The sequence below is a fragment of the Arvicanthis niloticus genome, chromosome 5 (genome assembly GCF_011762505.2).
Source record: "Arvicanthis niloticus isolate mArvNil1 chromosome 5, mArvNil1.pat.X, whole genome shotgun sequence".
Lineage (NCBI taxonomy): Eukaryota > Metazoa > Chordata > Mammalia > Rodentia > Muridae > Arvicanthis > Arvicanthis niloticus.
This window is the reverse complement of record NC_047662.1, coordinates 51368914-51381695: the sequence shown is the minus strand read 5'-3', so window position 1 is coordinate 51381695 and position 12782 is coordinate 51368914. Positions and strand designations below refer to the sequence as shown.

The window sequence follows — 12782 nt, the reverse complement described above, 5'->3', positions numbered from 1 at the left end:
GTCATAGCTCCTCCAACAAAGCAATGCTTTCTAATTCTTTCCAAATGGTTCTACCAGTTGGGGACCAAGTATTCAAACATGAGCCTCCGAGGCCCATTCTTACTTAAACCACCATAAGTGGCAGTAGCCCATGTTATTTTAGGGGTCTCTAGAGCTTCCCTGACCAATAACTCATAAGAAGTTGTCTAACACCTGGCACTGAGATTTTTATTTAATAACCCATGCCTTCTCAGGAAAACATTGTCCACCCATGAAGGGTACCTGTATCTTTTTTTAAAAAAGGAAACTACTTTTCCAGTACTTGGTATCATTGGGCTACACACTGGTTCTGAAAAGGACCACAAAGAGTTAATGAGTTAGTTTCACTAAAAAAAGTTAAGAGAGTCCCAGAGAGTTGTTTATACATGTTAACAGTTCTTAACTGGTCATGGTGCCATACACATTTAGCTCCAACATGTGGGAGGTAGAGGCAGGAGGATCTCTGTGAATTGGAGCCCCCTGGTCTACATAGTGAGTTCTAGGACAGAATGGCTACATTGAAAGACCTTGTCAAAAAAGAAACAAACAAACAAAGAACAAAAGAACTCTACAATTTTTTTTGTATTTGTGCTCAATTAAGAAAGCCCACCAATGGTGATATAGAAGCCAAGAGCACAACAGAACATCACTGAGAAGGAGGCAAAACCAGTTGTCACTTAGGAGGCATCTGAGATTACAGTAGGGTTTGTGTGCTTAAGCCAAAGCTTGAAAAGTCAAAGGGGAAAACCTGAACGCCATAGCTGACCATACACCACAGAACAGGAAGTGTGGAGGCTAGAATGTAGTTGGGAGAAAGAGGAACTGTCCATTACTGGAGTGGCATAATACTTGTTTCCTAGGATGGTATAAATTTGTAGAATAAGTAAGCTAGGCAGGGGTCTGATAAGCCTGTTTTCTAAACAGTAAGTAGGGTAAAAATATGATACTACTATAAAGGTTTCTCAAATTCATTTTTATAAATATGCTAATGTTTAATATTAAACTTCTGTTGAGCTTGTTAATATACACAGTACAGTTTTATCTATAAGATATAAAGATATTGTAACTTTAATAATACAGCTTTTCATTTCTAAGGTTATTGGCATTGTTTTATTTCAATGGAAGTAAATCATAACCAAAATTTTGTTTTCTTTTCTGTCTGTGTGTATGTGTGTGTGTGTGTGTGTGTGTATGATGTGTGCAGATTCATGCCTATGCATGCACATGAAGAGATCAGAGAGGGATGCTGCGTGTTCTTTTCTATCACTGTTCATTTTATTGCTTTGAGACAGAGTCTCTCAGCGAGCTTGGAGCTAGACTGGAAACCAGAAAGCCCCAGCAAGCCTCCTGTTGGCTGCCAATCCCCAGTACTGGGGTTACAGGCATGCACATAGCCACACTCAGTATTTTTGGGTGGGTACTGGGATCCAAATTTACCATTTTCATGCAAACATGCTTATTCACTAAACCATCTTCCCTATCCCCTAATTAAGATTTTCTTATGGCAAAATTATTAGTCAATAAAGTTCTATTTAATTAGCAGGGTTGCTATATAACATCAACGGTTTTGAGAGCTCATTATGTACCAGGGGCTAATCTAAGCTAATATACCAGCTTGTGAGGTAGCCCTGGAACTGCTCTCATTTTACACATAAGGATGTAGAACCAAAGAGATTAAGTAGCTTGACCTAAGTCAGTAAGCAAGACAGTTTTATACCTAAGCTCCAGACAATCAGGTTCCAGAAACACAAACTTTACGCTAGCAAATGTTTCTTAAAACTATGGCATTGAAAATGATCTGGGAGACATATTTGCTTCAGTGACAGCCATGATACTTACACACATGCACACACATATATAGGTTAGGTTCTGAAATGTTTACCTTTCTTATCATAGCCAATTTTTACTCATTCCTATTGATGATAAAATATATTATTTAATTGTAAGATCACCTCAACATGCCTTTTTTTTAGACTTAAAAATACTTTTGGTTCTATTCTGTTCAGTAATAGATTTGCTTTTTTAAAAGAGGTTTAGATTGATTGGAAAACTGAGTAGAAGATCTGGAGACCCCTGAGATCCATCTTTTCCATTCCACCTCCACCAGGTCCTGCATGTTATCAACAATGTCTGTTACTGTGGTACATTTGTTAGAATTCAGGAGTTCATCTTGCTGTGTTATGTACTGTATTGTTAAGGTTCACTTCTGTTGTACAGTGGCCAGTTTGACAACAGTTTAATCCCACAAATGCAGCTATCACAGTATCAGAAAGGATTTCAGTGCTCTAAAACACCCTCTGTGCTCCCCTGTGTCCCTGTGTATTCATCTCCCAAACCTTGGGTAGTAATTGATCTTTTTACTGTGTAATTTTACCTCTTAAAGAATGTTGTATGGCTAAATTGCATGTTTTCTTGCAGGTTTCATGGTTTGATAGTTCATTTCTCTTTAATGCTGGATAATATTTCATTGTATCAATATGTCACAGTTTGAATTTTTCTATTTCCCTATTGAAGGTGATCTTATGACTTCCAATCTGGGACATTTGTGAATACAGCTGCTGTACACACTGTGTGCAGGGTTGTTTACAAACCAACTTTCAACTCATTTATATTTCAGTTCAGTAAATACTGGACTGAATGCTGAGACAGTGTTTAACTTTAAAGGAAGTACTGTTTTACAGATGCTGTGAAAGGTCCAATCCCCACTAACCATTATTAGCATTATTAGACTCCACATGTCACCACCAAAAAAACCATCAGATTTTTGGGTTTTAGGCATTCAAATAGGTATGTAGTTAGATCTCCTTGTTTGTAATCTCCGAATATCATTTGACATTTGGTATCTTTGTATCTATTTCCCGTCATCTGTAACTTCTTTAATGATGTTTCTGTTGGTGCCCGAGGCTTACTTTTTGTAATAATGTCTTCCTTCCTTTTTTTTTTTTTTTCTTTTTTGCTTTTTCCAGACAGGGTTTCTCTGTGTAGCCCTGGCTGTCCTGGAACTCACTCTGTAGACCAGGCTAGCCTCGAACTCAGAAATCCGCCTGCCTCTGCCTCCCAAGTGCTGGGATTATAGGCGTGCGCCACCACCGCCCAACTATAATAATGTCTTCCTATGTAGCTAAGCTTCACCTTAAACTTTATATGGTTCCCAAGGAGACCTGGGGCTTACCATCCTCTTGCCTCAGCCTTCCTAGTGCTTGGATTATAGGAATGTGCTAATATGTCTAGGCTTTCTTGCCTAAGTTTTGTCTTTTTATTTTTAAATGATTGAGTTCTAAGAGGTCTGTTTATGTTATAAATATGTATTTTTTATCAGATGTATGTTCTGCAAGTATTTCCTCCCAGTTAGTTGTTTATATATTTTATTCTTCTTAATATTATTCACAGAGCTTAACTTGTTAAGAAATTGTATTCTTCCTTAGGTCATATTTTGTATGCTGTGATAACTATTCTAGGTTGTCAACTTGGCACACCTAGAAAGAGGGAATTCCTCAACTGAGGAATTGCTTTTATCACACTGGCCTGTGGGCGTGTCTTCGGGTGTGTCTGTGGGGCATAATTTTGCTAATTGATGGAGGAGTGCCCAGCACACTGTGGGCAGTGCCATCCCTGGCTGTGTGGTCTTGGCTTCTATAAGGAAGCTAGATAATCAGAAGTAGGAAAAAAGGCAACAAGCAGCAGCTCCTGCCTCTAGATTCCTGCTTTGACATTCTGCCCTGGCTTCCCTTTATAAGGGGCTGTGACTTGTAAGCTCAATAAACCCTTTCCTCCCCAGCTTGCTTTTGGTCATGGTGTTTATCAACAGCAACAGAGAAATAAGAGAACGTTTGTGGTGCAGTTGTTGTCTTTTGAGTCAAGGTCTCATGTAGCCTAGGCTGGCCTTGAACATGCTACACAATCAAGGGTGGCCTTGAACTCCTAATTCTTCTGCTTCTATCTTCAAATGTGAGGACTATTGGCCTGATTCACCACAGTGGCTTGGTTTCTATGCTTTTAAAATTGTGTCTAAAAACTTCATCACCACACACAAGTCAGACTAGACTTTTCTCCTTTGTAGAAATTTTATAGTTTCCTGTAGTATAGTTTCATGTGTGGCTCTTTTGAAGTTACTCTTTGTGAAAGGTTTAAAGTCTATGCCTAAATTTTTTTATGTATTATTTATGTGTTTGGGGACATTGTTGAAAAGACTTGTTTAGTCATTGTGTTGCTTTCCTCCTTTGTTACTTATCAGTAATATGGATATATTCTGTTGCATTGACCTATTTTTCAATTCTCTCACTAATAACATTTTTTACTATCTTAGCTTTATGTAACTCTTTGAGTCAAGTTAATAGTATAATCTGCTTTCTTTTGGTAGACTAAGAGTTAAAACTAGGACTATATCTGCTAGAGAAGTCTTTCCCACTGAGCTTTATACCCAGCCCTATAATAAATTTGAAAAATTAATAAGGATTAAGAATTTTAAGTTTTAAATGTCATCAAGTTATTGCTGGCCCACATAGTATAGTATTAAAGACACATTTTTCTTTAATGCTTTCTTCATAATATATATCAAATATTAATTTTTATCTTTACTAAATAGTACATTACTATTATTATTCTCTCTGATTTAATTTGGATAAGTTTCTATAAAAATCCTGTGAATCTGTTTCATTTATAAAACATTTTAAAATATTGGTCAATCAAGTATGTCTTTTGTTTTCTCATAATAATGCATAGGAAAGAGGAGCTATCTCATTTCCATAGAGTATACTACAGATGAGAGTTGGGAAATCTTTCTTGTTGTAGGAAGTTGCCAAAATATAACCCACTGATGGTATTTATTATCTACAGGTTTATTTCAGGACAATCATATGATACATAGGTGGATAGATTAGAGCTATTAAACACAGACACACACATATGTGTATATGTGTGTGTGTGTGTGTCTATGTATGTATGCATGTCTAGATACTGGAAAGTTTTGTTTTTACTCACAAATATTTAGACTTCCCTTGGGAAATGCAGGTTTTCATTATCTACCAGTTTTTCAAGGACCTACCAACACTTTGTTAGAGAAGCTATGCTTGTAGTATTAGTCTCCTTAAGCCTGACCCTTTCTGTTCTCCCTTTCTCAAACTCCAGTAGTCTGGGATTTTATATCAAGTTCATTCAGGTTCTGGTGGGCCTAAAGAGAAATTATGAAATATCAATATAAATTCTTAATTAGTGGTCAGGTTGGGAAAATTAGTTTCCCCTAACTTGGAATGTGTTTGCATTTGTTACAATGTACCAATATCTTGCGAGGGCAGGGGGGACCCAAAAACAAAACAAAATAAAACAGAACCACCTACCCAACCATGTCCTTGGATGGTGTCTGTGTTGAGCTGTGGGAAATTAGAAAAGGAAGCAAGTTTGAGGGATTCTTAATTTTCTTATTATTGCTGGCAACTGAAAGTTTATAATTAATAGTATAAACATTAACACATGGATTTTAAACAATGTATGGGAGAAGTGTTGGTTGTTTTTCAGAAAACTTTGACACAAAGAAGAATGAATTAACAAGACAGGGCTTTATGGACTTGCATCTGATGGAAGCAAATGACCGAGAAGGAGACCCTCTTGATCTGTGGGTGACTCTGCACTCCATGGGCTACAATAAGGCTCTGGAGCTGACAGAGGTAAGACATTCAAATACTGACAGAAACCTTGCTTTCCATGGTATTAGCCATGGAACATTCTCCTGATACATGACTTTTAAATCTAGACACTCAAGTCCTTGAACTTCAGTAGTGTAAGGTGAATCCCAGGCACATCCCAGGTGTGTTCCAGTACTTTACTGGAGCATGTTCTTTACTGAAATATACTGTCAACTATGGTCAACCAAAGACAAAACAGTTTGAACGTTGATGTGCAGAGGGAAATTAGTAATTCAAATGTATATATTTTTTGCTGGAACACTGTCTAAGAATGGAGTTGTGTGAGGAGAATTCTGAGTGCTTGTGAGAAAACTCCAAGAAAACAAGACAGGGTCTTGTGACCTCACTCTCTTCAAAAACACAGACGTGTTCTTGAATGTGCTTTTGTGCCCCACCCAGGTGTAGTGGATAGGCGTGAGTTTACTTCAGTTTTTCATTACAGCTGGCTATTGTTATTTGTTTACATGCCTCTATGGAAAAACATATTTTTGCTACCTGTGGCTTGTCCTGCTGATTGAACATCTTACTCATGTGACTCTTCCTAACTCAGAGTTTAAATTGACTGATGCTCTGAAGAAGTTGGCTGGTGCATGAGATTTTAGTGTGCCTCATTTTTAGGTCCTACTGTCCTAGGTTCAGGCCACCAACCTATTTTAAATTGGAGATGGTTGTTTGAATTGTCAAAATCTTATTTATAAATAGAGGAACTTCATCCTAAGAGAAAGAAGATTCTCTGAGAGTAAGAAGGATGTGTCTACAGAGAGTTGGGAATTCTGGTTTTGTTTTTAATAGTGCTTCTTGGGTTAATGTTTATAAGACACTGGAAACAGTGAGTGACTGATCCAAAGTACTCTGCATGTGATGCATCAGTCAATGACATAACGACTGTTAACACAGCAGGTACAAAGTTAAATAATACTGTAAGTCCAAAGGAGGAGGGAAAGTAGGCCTTCTTAAATTCTGTGTCATGTTTAAAATACAGGATTTAAGAGTTTGAGCTCAAGCCACATACTAAGTAATAAGATATCTTTATACTCTTAACCTGGTATTCATTTTCTCATACATCAGTCAGCTTTCTAATATTTATTTTATGTGTATAAATACTTTGGTTGCATTGTGTACCACATTCATGTCTGTGTCCATAGAAGTCAGAAGGTGTCAGATCCCTTGGTACTAGAGTCACAGATGATGATGAGCTACCATGTGGGTGCTGGGAAATGAATCCAGGTCCTCTGGAAGAGCAACTAGTGCTCTTAACTGCTGGGCTATCTCTCCTCAGTCCCTTAAAAGGGTAGTACTAGAAATAACAGACTTAAAGTGTAAGTACTTTGACTAAATCCCTGTTTTTTATATCATTCAGTATTCCTTAGAAGTGTACTTTCTGAGTATTCCCCTCCCCTTTCCTTCCCTCCATCCTTTTATCCCTCTCTCATCTCTCCCCTTTAACTGCCTCGTTTTTATTGAGTGTGAAGAGTTACCATAATTTTTAAATTTATTTTTGGCTTTTCAAGACAGAGTTTCTCTCTGTAACAGCCCTGGCTGTCCTGCAACTAGCTCTGTAGGTCAGGTTGGTCTCATACAGAGATCTGCCTGCCTCTGCTTCCTGAGTGCTGGATTAATGGCATGCACCACCATAGTCCAACAGAGTTACTGTAATTTTAAAAGATTTATTTATTTATTTTATGTATGTGAGTACACTGTAGCTGTCTTCAGACACACGAGAAGAGGGCATCAGATCCCATTCCAAATGGTTGTCAGCTACCATGTGGTTGCTTTGTCAGTCTTTAGACAAGCATATGTATGTGGGAAACTTTTAATTGTGTTGATTGGTTGGCAATCAATGGCATCCATTTTTAAAACTCTGGACAGTGGTTTTTAAAGGCTCTGAGATTGCATGGCATGCTATATATGTCTAAAATCTTAGCACCTGGTAAAGTACTAAGCTGATGTAGGAGGCCCTTGAGTTCGAGTTCAGCCTGGGCTGCATAGGAAACCAAGAACATCCTAGAATAAATAGCAATACCCTGTCTCTTAAAGTAAAATACAAAAGGAAAAACAGTAACAGGACAACCTTTAACAAACAAGACATTATAAGGAGTGAGTCAAAGACCCTCTGCAACCATGACGCTCACATTTCCCAGGTGTGGGCAAGAAAACAAGTCCCAAAGATTCTCTGATTTACCTTGTGCAGCCTTTTTATATGCCTTTTAATTGATAGAAACTCATTTACCTGTAATGTTAATTCAGGTTCAGCCAGAAGCATGAGATTTGGTACAGGCTCTTACGTTTGTCAAAAGAAAATCCAAGGCTTCCTTGATTCAATTGTTCGGATTCAAGAATCTAAGCTGGTTTGCCCTGCCTTCACATCTTAGGCTATACTATTTACTATGTCCATCAATATAAGAGAAAGTTTTAATATTTTATATGTGTGCGTATGTGTGTATGCATAATATGTGCATGTAGATGCAGGTGCCCACAAAGGCCAGAAGCCATTGGATTCCGTAGAGCTGGAATTACAAGTGTTTGCAAGATGCCCAGCATGGTTTCTTGGTCTTCTGGAAGAACAACAAGTGCTCTTAACCACTGAGCAGTTTCTCCAACCTTGAGTGAAAAAAAAAATTTTTTTTTTTGATGAACTCTTAGGTGGTATAACTCTTAAAAATGGAATCACTCTCTTCACAAGATTTTTGCTCAAAAGAGTTTATAGTTGTTTCCTTTATCTACAGTTTTAGTAACATGTAATCTTTTGTAGTCTGAAGTATTAGTTTGAAGAATCCAGAATTTAAAAACTAAAAGCTACATCTAAGTTTAGTTCTATTCTGAGGAGCATGATGAACTCTCACAAGTTCTTACCATCCCTCTGACTAGGACAGGATTATTTTTTGTTCTAGCTTCTGTCTCAGTGTCAGACTTGGTGGCAAGCACTTCTACCCAATGGCCAGATGAAGCTTAAGTGATATGATAAGCATTTATAGTAAGTTTATTTAAAACATTTATAGTTTGTTTATTTAAAATTTTACCAGGAGGCTAATCCAAGATTTTGTTTGTTTTCCTCATCAGGCATGCCCGTTTGTCATCAATATCTATGCAGAAAAATGCAAGCCAAGAATCAAAGCTGTCCATATGGAGGCATGCAGTGGGCAACTTGAAAAGGCCATTTGCAAATCTGTCCTTGAAAGAAGCGATGCTAAAGTCATGGATGGCTATGAAAATATAATCGTACATACTTGCAATTATGACACATGGATAACATCAATTATTGAAAATAAGGTATTAAAGCTTTTCACAGTGGCAGTATCCTAGTCAGTGACACTTATCCAAGGTACAATTATTGCTAATTGAAAATAAGGTATTAATTATGAGGTAATTTTTCTTATTTTAGTATATAGTTTAATAATAATGTTATCTTCTTTCTTACTTTGCAGCCAAATATCCTACTATATTTTTAATATTTATAATGAACAATTATTCTTTTTTAGTATTATAAATAAAACTTGGAATGATACTTTTATGTATCATTTTCATTTTAAAATATGAAAGTTAAAATTTGGAGATCAGTGAAGAGTCAGCATAACTTTGTTTTTATAAAAGATTTTCGTTTTAAAATTTTTTAGATTGTTACACAGCAAGACCACTAAGAAGTATGAAATACACTTTCCGATTTCAAGTTGAGATGCTTAGAAAGACAAATAATCTGAGAGAGACAGAGGATAAGTAAACAGTAAGCCGTGGAGTACTGCTTGCATGGGCAGTAGTTTTAGCCTTCCTGTGTCTCTTGTAATGGTTTAGTCTGTAGAACTTGGGGACGATGTGTGATGAGGGGAAAGAGGGTGGTGGAGTAGAATTTTAGCTTTAGCTGAGGTTTAGATATACTGAGAGGCAGCCTTTAGAAGCAAGGCAAACAGAAGAAGAAACTTGGGGAAGGGACAGTACAAAGGATTACTAGGAAGGTCAAAACCAGTGGTAGAGTGGATCCAGGGCACATGCTTATTGAGTCAGTGAATACGAGGGTCTCACTTATGTGGATGTTTCAGACATCTTAGTTGGAAGGTGGGAATCCAAGTGAATGGATGTTAGAAAAATAGAGGGGAAAGACAGACATTGTTGCTATAATAAGCAAAGGATGACCTAACTTGCTCTTACTGTCCACGGTGGTCTGGGAATGAAAATCAAAGGCAAAATCAAAACTAGTTTGAAAGAAAGCTGCTGATGTCATTGGTGGACAATTAGAAGGAAACCCATAGCACTGAGCTGGTTTGTGTGAATTTGTAATGGACTAGATTCTAGAAACAGATGCTTAGGTTTTATTTTTAGGTTTATACCTGTATTTATTTTTCAAAACTAAAGACTTTTAATTTTTTACAGTCAGATGATAAAGTGATTATTCATGTCAATAATGAACTGAGTAAAAACTGTGTCAACAACAGAGGACTCAACATCTTTGCAGTAGAAGTGGCACCAAGATCTACAATGGTAAATGTTACTCTCTAACTAAAGGCTTGGGAAAAGAAATCATTTACTATTAATGCTATCAATAAGCATGTGGCATGAAATGAAATTGAAAGTTATTTAAGCATGTCATTCCTAACACTAAATACCCTGTTTCTTCTACAAGAGAGGTAGAGAGATTTGTGTTTAGTTTGTTTCAGATTATTTTCTCACTATGTATCCAAGACTGATTTTAAACTCCTGATCTTCAGTCCACTATGTCTGACTGAGGCTTTCCTTTTAATTCAGTCTTGTCAGTGTTTGATTGAGCGACTATGGGATAGTCATTTAACCTTCTCTGTTCTAGTTTGTTTTAAAATTTGTTTTCCATTGTGTATATGCACACGTGTGGATGCATCCATGCACATTTGTGCCACAAAATGCCTGTCAGAGTTTGAGGACACATGTAAGGAAACCATGTGCATTCCAGGATCTAGTTCAGGAACAGGCACTTTTATCAGCTGAGCCATCTGTCAGCTCTGTCCAGTTTAAGGGTAAAATTAACATCATATCACTAGGTCAGTTAAATCCCTCACAAGGTTAGTATAAAGATAAAAATAAAATTATGTGCATGAAAGTACTTTTAAATATCATATGGAGAAATGCCAAATAATATGACTAATAAGTTATCATAATAACCCAAACTATGCTTATCTACACTATTAAGATTGTTCAATATTACCTGAGAAATGAAACACCTCTAAGTTTTAGATAAGCAACTGAGTCAAGAGCCAGAAATAGCTATAATCTTAGTATAGCAGACTCTGTCTTTCTGATGAGGTCACAAACTGAAAGGTAAGAATGAATCAGCAGACTCCCAGGGTCTGGTGAAGGAACAGAGAAAAAGCTTACTAGTGTATTTTTTACATCCTCCCCCATGTTTTCTGTGAAATTCCACAACCTTCTTTAGTGATTTAAAGGTAAAGAGTAAAAATATCTTAATCTTTAAGTTTCTCCAATGAAGACTTAGGAAGTGGACTTCGGAGCTAACTCAGTGAGTAAAGTACTTACTGTGCACCCCCAGAACCCTGTAAACCAGGCTTAGTGTTGCCCAGCATATAGCCCTAGAAATAGGCCAGACAGTCTAGCCTGATCAGCTGATCATCAGGGATAGTGTTTCAGAAATGATAATTAAGCTTGACCTCTTCCTTCCACATGTGTACATGCATACATGTTCACCCACATGAACATGTGTACACATGTGCACAAGGGATTTTTTTTTCTTTGTTGAGACAATAATCTAACTGGGGAACCCTAGCTGGCCTAGAACTTGCTGTGTAGACCAGGTTTCCCTTGAACTCACAGATATCTGTCTGTCTCTGTCTCTTGAATGCTTGGATTAAAGGTATGCTCCACCACACCTAGTTTCACAGATATTTTTTTTATTATACTAGGCCTAGAAATGTCATATTGAAAATTAGCAAATAAAAATAAATTATCAAAAATAAAAGCTCTCTGTTTTTATATGCAGGTTTGTCAACATGTAATGCCCCTGAATGAACAACAAGAATGGATATATTGTTGTGTGTATTCTCTTGTATCTTAAATAATTCCATTTGGAGCTATCAAACTATGAAGTATTTTAGATCAAATATTTTATTTATTAACTACATGCTTTTCCATGTAACTGGTATAATTAATAATCTGTTTCATTTCTATGCATTTATATTTTATGTCCATGTTATATATTTTATTATTAAAATACAAATAGTGTTTTAAAAGTATGTGACTGTCTTGTTAATTGAGTGAGAAATATAAGTGCTTTTTTTGTTTTTTAATGAAAAGAAAACTATAGATAGGATTTTTCAAAATAACATTCAATAATTTCTTCAAAACTTTTGGTTTGTCTTATAAAAAATACTACAAGCCCAGCTATTTAAGGGTCTAGTTATTAAAAGGTAAAGTGGAATTGAAGAGACCTATTTTGTGTGATCAGAAGCTAACCTCTGTTGGCAATTGCAGGGGTCTTTTGTCCAGACAGCAGATTTCCCACTGGTGTGTTTGTGGGTTGCTTTTCACAAAGGGTACAATGGAACAGTTAAAATTAAGCATATGTAGCAGTTAAGGAGACAGCATGTGACATGAAAAATGACAACAAGCAATTAAAAACTGTTTGTCAGTAGCAGAGTACTTGGCCAGTCTCAGCTTGGAAATATGAGTACCATCTGGCAGATACTATTATTTTGCCTACTATATGCAAGCACATAGTTTAAATGTTACTTGGAGTTTAGACCATTAATTTATATGTATGTAAGATGGTTGCATTACCTTATGGGTTGAACTCTTCAGACGGATATCTCATTAAAAGTCGTGAAATATAACATTATTTTGTTTATTGTCAAATGCTTTACAAGCTCAACAGCTGTGGCCATATATCTCATGTTACCTCATACTGAGTTACAGAAAATTGTGTATGGTGCTAAAAACATATAACAAAGTTGTTACATTTGTCTAAAGTAGCATAGGGGCTTTATAATCAGATAGTGGGTCTCATGAAGTATTCTCTCACGAACATGGAGGGAGACTCAAGAAAAAGACCATGGAGCACCGGAGCAGGACCTGTCTTACAAAACCTCTCTGCTCTGCTGGAGCTGT

General features: G+C 36.7%; 1 protein-coding gene across 3 annotated transcripts in view; it reads left to right on the top strand.

Moving 5' to 3' along the window:
• Efcab7 (EF-hand calcium binding domain 7) overlaps positions 1-12508 on the top strand; it is a 60011-nt gene extending 47503 nt beyond the window's left edge. For all 3 annotated transcript variants that reach the window (XM_034503187.2, XM_034503185.2, XM_034503186.2), the window contains exons 11-14: positions 5533-5681; positions 8760-8969; positions 10065-10172; positions 11659-12508. In XM_034503187.2, coding sequence (XP_034359078.1) covers positions 5533-5681; positions 8760-8969; positions 10065-10172; positions 11659-11733 — 542 coding nt within the window. In that variant the 3' untranslated portion in view covers positions 11734-12508. The remainder of the gene's footprint in view (positions 1-5532; positions 5682-8759; positions 8970-10064; positions 10173-11658) is intronic.
• Positions 12509-12782: the final 274 nt, after the last annotated feature.